The sequence below is a fragment of the Haliotis cracherodii genome, unplaced genomic scaffold, assembly GCF_022045235.1.
Source record: "Haliotis cracherodii isolate W230 unplaced genomic scaffold, xgHalCrac1.p SCAF_8, whole genome shotgun sequence".
NCBI classification, from domain to species: Eukaryota; Metazoa; Mollusca; class Gastropoda; order Lepetellida; family Haliotidae; genus Haliotis; species Haliotis cracherodii.
In genome coordinates, this window is record NW_027266341.1 from 21,538,008 (window position 1) to 21,550,710 (window position 12,703).

General features: G+C 43.1%; 1 protein-coding gene across 2 annotated transcripts in view; it reads left to right on the forward strand.

Annotated features, from left to right (window-relative positions):
- LOC139449802 (leucine-rich repeat-containing protein 74A-like) overlaps window positions 1–12,357 on the forward strand; it is a 126,311-nt gene extending 113,954 nt beyond the window's left edge. For both annotated transcript variants that reach the window (XM_071231338.1, XM_071231337.1), the window contains 6 exons: window positions 1,467–1,552; window positions 5,561–5,755; window positions 8,186–8,281; window positions 10,112–10,375; window positions 10,632–10,717; window positions 11,628–12,357. In XM_071231338.1, coding sequence (XP_071087439.1) covers window positions 1,467–1,552; window positions 5,561–5,755; window positions 8,186–8,281; window positions 10,112–10,375; window positions 10,632–10,717; window positions 11,628–11,796 — 896 coding nt within the window. In that variant the 3' untranslated portion in view covers window positions 11,797–12,357. The remainder of the gene's footprint in view (window positions 1–1,466; window positions 1,553–5,560; window positions 5,756–8,185; window positions 8,282–10,111; window positions 10,376–10,631; window positions 10,718–11,627) is intronic.
- The last annotated feature ends 346 nt before the right edge of the window (window positions 12,358–12,703 follow it).

Genomic DNA, 12,703 nt, shown 5'->3' on the forward strand with positions numbered 1-12,703 from the left:
ACGGCGGAACAATATGGAAAATTATAGACACACATACATAATTCATTTTCTTTACATTCTCAAAGTCTCAAGCCGAACCATATAATTCCCTGTAGCTACTTGTCAAGGGGGTGATATTGAAAGTTAAACCATTTATGACTTCAAGATGCACTTCAAGTATATGTACCATAATTTGCAATAACATTTATGGAAATGTTTAATCCTTACCCTAAGGACCAAGGGGGTAATATATTCTTCAGTGCCAGCTGACCCTGTTTGCCTGTTGATAAAATATTTAAGAGTGGACACTTACAGGTGACAGTTATATAATTCTGACTCGACTAGGGCACGGCATGTTGATGTACGACTCTCTTACAATCTCAAGAGCTGCTTGTGTCATCAATAACATGCTTGTATATTGACATGAGTATATGTGGCCTCCTTGTAATTGTTGGCGCAATGCTCTGCTATTCAAAGTGTATAAGGGTCATATAAATTCAGGTTTTAGGTGTGTCCAAGGGGCACACCATGGCTGGTCTTTAAACAGACGGAAAGGGTCACTTTACAGCGTGCCATTGAGGACACTAATATTGCCTGCAGGGGCTGTTCCAATATGTGGCGAGGAGACACTAACGCCACATCCTGCTCAAGAATCATGCTTGCCGTAAAAGGCGACTATGCTTGCCGTAAAAGGCGACTATGCTTGTCGTAAAAGGCGACTATGCTTGCCGTAAAAGGCGACTATGCTTGCCGTAAAAGGCTACTATGCTTGTCGTAAAAGGCGACTAATGGGATAGGGTGGTCAGGCTCGCTGATTTGGTTGATGCATGTCATCGATCCCAATTGCGTGGATCGATGCTCATGATATCAATCACTGGATTGTCTGGTCCAGACTTCGATTATTTACAGACCGCCGTCATATAGCTGGAATATTGCTGAGTGCGGCGTTAAACAACCAACCAACCAACCAACCAACCTGTTCAAGAATAGAATGTTTCCATATGCATTCTTTTATTCTCAATTATGAAGAAAACCTCGTATCTGGCGTCATGGTAACATGAATATCGTATGTGTAATATTGTCATGTTGGAAGAGACCAGGCGGTTTGGTTGTCATGGAAACACGTGTTGTCATTCAATGTTTTGTGGCGGCATTGTGTTCAAGAATAACGTAGAGTCTGTCTCACAGCTGTCTGTCTAACCCTATGTTGATCCCGGTTACAACTGGTATCCAGCAACCCATGCTTGTCGTAATAGGCGTCGCAAGAGGCAATTAATGGGCAATTAACGGTTAATCTGTCTGGCATGACACATTAACTATAGTAACTTGAAAGAATCGGGTGTTTTTAAAAAAATAATTGAATAGCTCTAGTAGAGCTTGAATATTGCTGTTCCAGCTTAAAAAAAATATTGGATAATGTGCGCGTGTAGCGAAACTTGCAATTGAATGTTTATGTCAAAAATAGTCTCTCAATGGTCTGCTTTCAGCTGTGAACGCTTCCCTGAAGAGTCTCGACCTAAGCTGGAACCATCTCCGTCTGAAAGGAGCTGTGGCAATATGTCAGGGGCTACAGGTCAGTTCCACAGTTCGTTTGCGTCGGTTCAATAAATAACAGGGGACGGCCAAAACAATAAATATATAAATCATCATTTCCGGTTATACGTGCGCATGCGCACCACGTAAGGTCCTTAATTACGGACCGCCTCCGTGGTCTAGTGGTAGAGCGTTCGCCCGGAGAGCGGAAGGTCCGGGGTTCGATCCCCGACCACGTCATACCAAAAGACGTTAAATGATGGTACTTGTTGTTACCCTGTCTGGTGCTCGGCATTAAGGGGCTAAAACAAGGACTCGTCGGCTCGGAGTCAGTATACTGTGTCTGAGTGGGGTATTCATGTTAAACTGCGGCATGGTATCTCATTGAGCTAGCACTATAAATCGGCATCAGTCCGGACTAGTACAAGCAGCCACACAAAACACACACATGCACGTCGCTATATAAGTGCAATAATCTTGGACGCGACGTTAAACCCCATTTCACCTCACCTCACCTTAATTACGACTGTGAATAAACATCTAGACCTCTAATTTCTTTTGTGACCATCGTACTAGCGTTATAAAACAAGCACAAGGCTGATAAACACATCACTCGCGAAAAGCCTATGCGAACGTGTAACGATTTAATGTTAGTTTTTTTTCATAACCTGCACTGGAAGAAAATTGTAACAACCCATCTTGTGATATCGACGTTATCATGCATTGTCCGTTGTATCGATCCGCCGGTAGAACCTTAAGAAAACCCAATGGCCTGTTTTATTATTTCACAGCTTATTGAGTGAGACATTATGTTCGTTCGTGTCAAACTTGGCGATTCCTTGACAAAACATTGCATGAGATCGTTAAACATCAGAGGCAAGCTATATCAAACACAAACCATTACTGATTTGTTGGTATTACCGGTGCATACAGTTTAAATAAAGTCTATATCTTCCGTTTATATGTCACGTACTTTAAGTTAAAGGAGATCTTCGGTGTTTTCAGATCTAATATACCACACTTAATAGTCGCGATGCGACAGAAAATAAATATTTTGGTGAATAGGGTCCGTATCAAAGATTTCTCGTTCTTTTAATGTATTGTTTTAAGCTAAAGGCAATATGTTAACGTCGACTGAAAGGTAAGTGATTGTGCTTTTAGTAATTACATGATAGAAATGCAAAATGATAATCGTCGCGTCCAAGATTATTGCACTTATATAGCGACGTGCATGCACGTGTGTGTGTGTGGCTGCTTGTACTAGTCGGCCGATTTATAGTGCTAGCTCACTGAGATACCATGCCGCAGTTTAACATGAATACCCCACTCAGACACAGTATACTGATTCCGAGCCGACCAGTCCTTGTTTTAGCCCTTTAAATCCGAACGCCAGACAGGGTAACAACAAGTACCATCTTTTAACGTCTTTTGGTATGACGCGGTCGGGGATCGAACCCCGGACCTTCCGCTCTCCGGTCTCACGCTCTACCACTAGACCACAGAGGCGGTCGCGAATCCAAGGACCTCTGGACTGCTAGAATATTTTATGGACTGGAACACATGAAGACATGAAACAATAGTTTTCACATCCTCGAGCATCCAGCCTATTTTATCTCCATTCTACTTTTTATTTATACCTTAATCCATTCGCGCCCCTGCTTGCATTTGAGCCTGATTCGAAAGAAGACGCTAAAATATTCAACACACAATGCCATTTATATAGTGGTCCAATGTAACAAATGCTATATTTGGAATAACACTTTCTCTGTAAAATACAGATACTTGTACTTGTTTGGGTTGAGTCCCATCCGGGATTCGAACCCACACTGCCAGAGTGAGGCACCTTATCGCCAGCACACTTCAGTCAGCGAGCTAACCCACTCAGACACCGAGGCTTCCACCAAAACAGAGGTCCTACAACTGGGTTGTTTGTTTGTTTGTTGTTTAACGCCGCACAAAGCAATGTTCCAGATATATGACGGCGATCTGTAAATAATCGAGTCTGGACCAGACAATCCAGTGATTGACATCATGAGCATTGATCCATGCAATTGGGATACGATGACATGCATCAACCAAATCAGTGAGCCTGACCACCTGATCCCGCCTCTTACGACAAGCATAGTCGCCTTTTACGGCAAGCATGGGTTGCTGAAGACCTATTCTACCCCGTACTTGTCCGGACTGAGGTACCAGCCGACCAGTCCTTGTTTTAGCCCTTTAATGCCGAGTGTCAGGCATGGTAACAAGAAGTACCATATTTTAACGTCTTTGGGTATGACTCGGCCGGGAATCGAACCCCACTCGACCCCGCTCTACCACTAGACCACAGAGGCGCCCCAATATAGAATGGAGATATAATACCCTGTACAAAGGGGGATGACATTTTCAACGTAGAGCTATGTAAGCAGCATGTTTGACAGCCGTCAATGGAATTTTGGAACAGCATGAGGTTTCAAATGTTATATTAAGCGCCGTCAAATCCAAGATAACGTACCTCAACCCGAAGGACCTAAGGAGTTTTTTATATAAATACACTTTCTAGTTTTTTTCAAATATAGATCGTAGCAGTATCGGCTGAAATTCCGTTTTGACATCAACATATCTTGTGAAATAATATTTAAATTTTCAGTATTAAGTAAACTCGAATCAAATGTTTTGACATTGTCCCAGGGCGTTGAATAATCAATCATATTTGGAGGACGTAATGTTCCCACGTGTTATTCCGTTGTCAGGCAGTTTCTGTCGCAATGAAGCATGTGCACTGTATAAAGATAGCATATGAACACATGAGATGTATAGAGGTATGAAATCGATATGAAGACAAGCATATCGTATGACCACATGCCGGCTTCACAATAACGCGATGAAAGCGCGGTCTTCTATCTTCCACAATAGCAGTGATGGAAAAAACTTTAAAACACGACATCTTTATATATTTGCCTAAGAAGAAAAATATTGATGTTTACTTTTTATTGATCGTTACATATTTCCCTGAGAAGTAAATATAGCAATGTTGATTTTTTTTGTTCGTTATATATTTGCCTAAATAGAGGCAACTACATCGATGATGATTTTTGTATTGTTTTCTCTCTATATATTTTTTAATATGGAAGCAATTAAATCGATGTTTATGTTTTAGAATCTTCTGCGAGCCAAATATATCTCGGTTTTTCTGTATCCATTTTTCTGTTTGCGATGGTCCATTTTGACAAGTTTTATTGTTCAGGCGTCGGGTAATAGGTCTGATTCAGGGTCGTGTTCGTGCTATCTTATTATTATGCTAGCGCTAAACCAAAGCAAGGTCAGGCTTTGGACAGGACGATCCTTATTTATGTTCAGATATACCTTTTAATTTTGAAATGTATCTTAGTTTACACCCAATTCCCATGAGAATGGCAAATTATGATCACGGTGAGAGAATGGCTAATCTTCATTTCCAAGACAGTTGTTTTTGTACGATGCGTGAAATGCGTTCAAAATAGGGTGAGGTGAAATGGGGTTTAACGTCGCGTCCAAGATTATTGCACTTATATTTCGGCGTGCAAATGATACTGTTTTGGTGCTCCTCTCACACAGAAATATTGTATGTTTTGAGTGAGTGAGTGAGTTGGGTTGAACGCCGCTTTGAACAGAATTCCAGTTGAACAATTAATACGGCGTGTCAGCTGAATGTGGGAGAAAAAGCCCGAAGTCTTGCAGGTCTTAGACTCTTACCACTTTCGTGAAACCCGCGAGGACGGGTATGATGCTGACAAACCAAGAAACATAATTGGGGCGAACCGGGATTCGAACCCACGATCCTAGAATTCTGGTGTGCCCAAGGGACGCAACTCTGAACAGCGAATTGCAGTGCCTTAGACGACTTGGGCCACCCAAGCCCCCTGTATGTTTTGAAGTGCTGACTCCAAAGCCAAAACAACTACCTCAAACAAAAGAACATGGCTCAATTGGTGTGCAATATTTAAATATTATTATTTCAATATTGTTATAACGTAGCTGATATAGCTGATCCAGAGATCTCTTGACCTCATCTCCTCCCTTCCAGACCAACACAGGCCTGACCCGACTGTTTCTGTCCTGGAATGGATTTGGGATGGAGGGCAGCCAGGAGATGTCCAAAGCCCTGGTCAAGAACAAGACCCTGGTGGAACTGGACCTCGAAGCCAACAGAATCAACATCAGTGCCTTCCGCCTTCTGCTCAACGGCCTGCTAAAGAACAAGATTCTCAAAGTCCTTAAGGTACGTCTCATTGGTCGGTGTAGCTCTCTCAGAATCTATTGGTCGTTTCATTGGTCGGTGGAGCTCTCTCAGAATCCATTGGTCGTCTCATTGGTCGGTGTAGCTCTCCCAGAATCTATTGGTCGTTTCATTGGTCGGTGGAGCTCTCTCTGAATTTATTGGTCGTCTCATTGGTCGGTGTAGTACTCTCAGAATCTATTGGTCGTCTCATTGGTCGGTGTAGCTCTCTCAGAATCTGTTGTTCGTCTCATTGGTCGGTGTAGCTCTCCAAGAACCTATTGGTCGTCTCATTGGTCGGTGGAGCTCTCTCAGAATCCATTGGTCGTCTCATTGGTCGGTGGAGCTCTCCCAGAATCTATTGTTCGTCTCATTGGTCGGTGTAGCTCTCCCAGAATCTATTGGTCGTCTCCTTGGTCGGTGTAGCTCTCTCAGAATCTATTGGTCGTCTCATTGGTCGGTGGAGCTCTCTCAGAATCTATTGGTCGTCTCATTGGTCGGTGGAGGTCTCTCAGAATCTATTGGTTGTCTTATTGGTCGGTGTAGCTCTCCCAGAACCTATTGGTCGTCTCATTGGTCGGTGGAGCTCTCTCAGAATCCATTGGTCGTCTCATTGGTCGGTGGAGCTCTCCCAGAATCTATTGTTCGTCTCATTGGTCGGTGGAGCTCTCTCAGAATCTATTGTTCGTCTCATTGGTCGGTGTAGCTCTCTCAGAATCTATTGGTCGTCTCATTGGTCGGTGTAGCTCTCTCAGAATCTATTGGTCGTCTCATTGGTCGGTGTAGCTCTCTCAGAATCTATTGGTCGTCTCATTGGTCGGTGTAGCTCTCTCAGAATCTATTGGTCGTCTCATTGGTCGGTGTAGCTCTCTCAGAATCTATTGGTCGTCTCATTGGTCGGTGGAGCTCTCTCAGAATCCATAGGTCGTCTCATTGGTCGGTGGAGCTCTCTCAGAATCCATAGGTCGTCTCATTGGTCGGTGTAGCACTCTCAGAATCTATTGGTCGTCTCATTGGTCGGTGTAGCTCTCTCAGAATCCATTGGTCGTCTCATTGGTCGGTGTAGCTCTCCCAGAATCAATTGGTCGTCTCAGTGGTCGGTGGAGCTCTCTCAGAATCTATTGTTCGTCTCATTGGTCGGTGTAGCACTCTCAGAATCTATTGGTCGTCTCATTGGTCGGTGAAGCTCTCTCAGAATCTATTGGTCGTCTCATTGGTCGGTTAACCTCTCTCAAAGTCTATATGATACGTGTCACTGATCGATGCAGCTTGAGATAGTTACAATACAAACAGCCTTTGTAGAGAAACGGCCTGGTATCATTTCCAGGATGTGTTTCCGAAAAGGACATATTCATTATGTAAATGGTTGACTCTTCGCTTTCTATCAATATACGATGAAAAACCCTGATTCGGGTACTGGGTAAGGTGAAGTAGGGTTTAACGTCGTGTTCAAGATTATAACTATTGCACATGTGTAGCGAAGTGCATGCACTTGTGTGTTGCTGCTTGTACTAGTCCGCGTGCATGTTTAATAGTGCTAACCCAATGAGATTCATTGCCTCAGTTTACCCAACTCAGATTCCGAGCCGACCAGTCCTTGTTTTATCCTGTTCATGCCGAGCGCCAGTGAGAGTAACAAGTACCCTCTTATAACCTCTTTCGATGTGACACCGTAGGGAATCGAACAACCGCCTTTCCGCTCTCCAGACAAACGCTCTTCCCACTTGACCACGGATATTGTAATGGACAGAAAGGAGCTCATAATTTAAGATCTGGCATGAATGTTGTAGGATGTTCTGTGGTTCTGTAGAAAGTAACGCTGGCGGCGGAGAGTAAGTGAATGGGCGACTGTAACCTTGACACATGAGAGTTTCAAAGGAATAACCTTTTTTCTGAACTGAGACGTCGTGTCTGACTATTCAAGGAGGTTGTTCAAAGGTGCCACTGCTCGGATAGCAATGATTGGGTAGACGGATGGGAGACCTGATATTCCGAATACGTATGGTCTATAACGCTAAATACGCTCACCATTCGGATAACGCAGACAGTGTGAGTGAGTTGGGTTTAACCCCGCTTTTAACAGTATTCCAGTTATATCACGGCGTGTCAGCTTAATGTGGGAGGAAAGCCCGAAGTGATGCAGGTCTCAGACGTTTACCACTCCGTGAAACTAACGAGCACGGGTATGGTGCTGAAAAACCTAGAAACATAATCGGGGCGAACCGGGATTCGAACACACCATCATAGATTTCTGGCGTGCCCAAGGGACGCGACCCTGCATAGGGAATCGTGGCGCCTCAGACGACTGGGCCACCCGTGCCCCCTAAGGCGGACAGATTCTTTTTCTTTAGATATTTCACAACATTTGGTATCACGTTTGCTCTAGATAACTGTAACTTCCGTCATGAGAATCTTTGTTTGTATTTCCTCTAGATCGGAATCAACCCGTTGACAACCGAGGGCGCTATGAGTATTCTCAAAGCAATATCTGAAGATGACGCTACCGCCCTCATTGACCTTGACCTCTCCGTAAGTCTAAAGTATTACTATATCAGTACAATATGCGTATACTCTTCATAACACAGAATTACACTGCCCTGGAAAGGAAAGTCTTCACTTGAAAATCGGCGTGACTGAAAACTTACAACGTCATCATGTTACAAGGCTGAAAAGAGTCGCCAAAACATTACAAACCTCAGGTCCAAAACACACGGTGATCCCTGTATCAAATACAACATCGGATAGCAATTTCACATTTGTTTCCTTTCCGCTACCATCAAACATGGGTGTATACCTGCTTTTGCACGATGGTTTATATACCGTATATACAAATCTATCACATGGGTGATGTCATTACACCTCGGCAACCCATGCTTGCCGTAAAAGGCGACTATGCTTGTCGTAAGAGGCGATTAACGGGTGGTCAGGCTCGCTGACTTGGTTGGTGGATGTCATCGATCCCAATTGCGTAGATCGATGCTCAAGATATTAATCACTGGATTGTCTGGTCCAGATTAGATTATTTACAGAGCCCCGTCACAACCAAAATCATTACACCTCAATCGGCAAAAGCTTTTGGGTAATCCAAGCTGTTTCGTTGCCGTATGACAAAAGAGGCTTATGAAGCCTATTTGCATGTACTACGTTCCTCCATGAACGTGAATACATACGGTGGCTTTGCAATGTAGTTGCTATGAAGGTCCATCCTGATTTCAGCGAGAGGGAAATCTGCGAGTATTCAGACCAATGAGCTCATTCGTGACCAGCTCGTGTTATTCCTGGGCAAGCTTCTTGCAGGTTACGGAAAGGGGCGAGTGGTGACGAATGCAGTGAATTCACGTTTGACATTCTCGTGCTCTACACATTGCTTCAATATCAGGCAATGGTAGGGTTCGCACAAAGTTTGTGCACGGAGTTGACGACCGTGAGTTTTTACACGACCTCATTTCATTAGCTGTCATTTTCTGTCACGGCAGAAAGACACCGGAAACATACTTCCCATATCGAATCTGGCTCCTTGACGAGCCAACGCTTGAACCACCAGGCCAACCCAAGGCCAGTTCAAGGGGTGATGGGGTGGCCTAGACGTTACAACGTATGTTCCTCACGATGAGAATCGCCGCATGGGTGTAATGTCCATTTTTAAATGTCCCCAATCTCATTAAAATCTGATCTTTGTTCTCGCTTCCGCTATACAAAGATCTGAGGACATCCCATTACGGGTCACGTCAGGCCGACCTTGCGCGAACTTTGACCGACCTATGGAATGACCAATCAGAAGGCAGCTTTCTCGTGCTTTTCGGCACTAATTTCAAATTGGCGACTACGCTTCGAAACATGTTTTGACAAATTCTCGATTACAAATTTGAAACCTGAACCAAAAAAACATCCTGGAATTTCCAATAGATGGTCTAGATCGTACGGATTCAGTCGTTAAACCGTTAACTATCGTTCAGAATACACCATGTCAAAGTTTTCGAGATTGCTTGACTAGAAATCACATTCCGACTGTCACTTTCATAATCTCGTGAGCGACGCACTGATTGGTCGGATGAAAGGTCGTTCTGACGTGACCCCTAATGGCATGTCCTCAGCTCTTTGTTTAGCGGAAGCGAGAACAAAGATCTGATTTTAATGAGATTGGGGACATTTAAAAAAGGACGCTATACCCATGCGGTAGCAAGAACTATGGTCTGTTTTTAATGATTTTAATGAGATTGTAAATGTCCCCGATTATGTACCAAATCAACAAAATTGCTAAAAGCGACTTCAATCTGCATGTGCTCGCTCGCCTCCTCCAGCTGTTCCAGTAATGTTATACACCTCACTCACTCACACACTCACTCATTTGTGTTACAGGAAGTTCCTGTTGGAGAAGACTTCACAGACCTTCTCGATGAAGTCCAGACAAAGCGTCCACTTCGGGTCAAATATGGCGTAGCCATGCGTCATGAGGACTTCAAGCGCAATGGCAAGGCCGTTGTTCTTGACACCGATGATCCGTCCAGCATCCTCTTCGACTACATGCGCAGAAAGAACCTCCGACTTATAGACTTGCTACACAGCCTTGATAAGGACAAGAGTTACACACTGGATAGAGAGGAACTGAGGAACGGACTATTGGTGAGTTACCCCCCTGTATCCAATATATATTTCAAAGGGATTTGGCGATGAATTCCAATACGTCAATCCATTTTCATAACTTAAAAACGTAATACGATGTTGACTGACGCTACTGCGTTTTTTCACTTTTCTGTAAAATAGAAAGTAAATCATTCAAGGTTAAGTTACTCATCGGATAAAATTGTTTTGTTTTCCCCTCTTCACAACAAAGACCATGTTTACACAGTGGATCAAATGGTGTGCGTTGTTTTGACAGAACGACGGCATCCCCCTCAGCTCTCGCTCCATGGACATCATGATGGAGAAGCTAGACAGGAATACAGATGGCTTCGTCGACTACGAGTATGTATCGTTTACAGGGGGCATCTCAAACATTTCAGCGTTGTCAATATAAACTGTTTTCTTTTATTGACACTTGTTGAAACATTATTAATCCGGGCGGTACCGTTCAAAGTCAACACCCGAATTAAAGGGGGACTAGACTCAAGTTTGATTCAAGTCATTCAGATCCCAAATGTTTGTCTGCAAACTCTGTTTTATTATGTATGTCAATACAGCTGTGATTAAAGAGAGGCAATGTCTCACTCCACACAGTGTCTCACAGTTTCACAAAGTCTTAATCTAGATTGGAAAACGGTTCCACGACGTGAAGCACATGCCTGGTTTCTGGACTCACAGGGTCCGGGCTAACAAGGTTCCACTGTATATGAGATACCCTATTGGATTGTAACGACAGCCGGGGACACGGGTAGCCTGGTCCTCTAAGGCGCTGATATTCTTTGTGCAGAGATGCGACCAATAGTCGAGCCAAATTTTTATGATCGTGGGTTCGAATCACGGTTCACCCTTATTATGTTTCTATGGTTGTCAGCACCATACTTGTGCTCGTGGGTGGTAAACATCTAACACCTGCATTCCTTTTTCTCCCCCGCATCAAGCTGACACGTCGTGATATAACTAAGTTACTGTTGAAAACGGCGTTAACTTAAGCAGTATACAAAGCATAGAAAGATGCCAGGAGATGTTTTACCCTCATTACGGCAAGTCGTCTTAGGAACATGAACAAACTATATATTATTATTGATCAGCGATTGGGTTATTTTGTATGCAATCAAATTGATTGGCTTCACTGGAACGAACTTGGTACTGATGTCAAATTTTAAAATGTACATAATCGATGGGATTAATTGATAGGTAGACTAAATATTAATTATTCGTTGCTTCTATTAACACTTGACCTCTTTCCTACTAGGGAGCTAGCTCTTGGTTTGAGGGACTATATGCGGAAGATTACAAAGAGGAAGAAGAAAGAAAGTCAGTCTGCGCCAATCAAAAGCCAGATTGAGCATCTCAAGGAAGCTATCCGCATGCGCATTGAGAATAGCAGGCAGCAGGACGCCTCAAGGGAATGGAGGATATAACTGGTATCCCTGTGGGGATCTGACCCATGACCTTTCTTCTACGGTTGTGACTGTAACATTTACCCAAAGTGTTGCCGAAAAACGGAATATCAAGATGCGACAACATATTCGCTGTAATGGGACTAACAATGGCCTCATGCTGTTCAACTATATTTGTGGAATATTCAATATATGTATATATGCCGACCAATGCTAAACGATCTCCTTGTCGCAACACATTTTACTGTGATATATATTCTATATATTCCAATACATGGTGTCAAGTACACAATCGGTATCGTATATGTAAAATATGTATTGTACGCATTATTTCTATATGCAACCAAATATGTCGACTATGGTGTGTCATTCCTGATATACCATTATGCACAATTTAATATATCGGAATGTGTAGCATCTTGCCTATTTACTGTTTATATGTCAGAGAGACTCGGGGCTGTATCAGCAAGTTCGGATACAATGTCATCTAACAATACATTAGCAGCATATCATAATTGTGATCATATACACTGATTTCTTTAATACCTAATAATTACTTAATTACTACATAATTATAACTAATGGCTTCATTACTACATAATTATAACTAATGGCTTGTTCATATGGGTTAACGAGTGGTCAATATTCAAGCCAAGGACAAGTCTATCCGCTTGGTCAGTTGAAATCGTTAAGAACGTATTGAGGTATTGGAGACTATTCCTCTTTATGCGTTTTTACAAATCAGAAACAGTGCAATGTCCCCTTTCATAGTTGGTATTAATAGCCGTGGTTTACACTGTTCGAAGGTGATTCTGGTAAGTTCTTAGAAATCTATTGGAGCGGAGAGTTTGGCCCACTTCAGTGAGTGAGTGATTTTGGTTTTATGCCTCGAGTAATATTCCAGTTATATCACAGCGAGCAGACACCA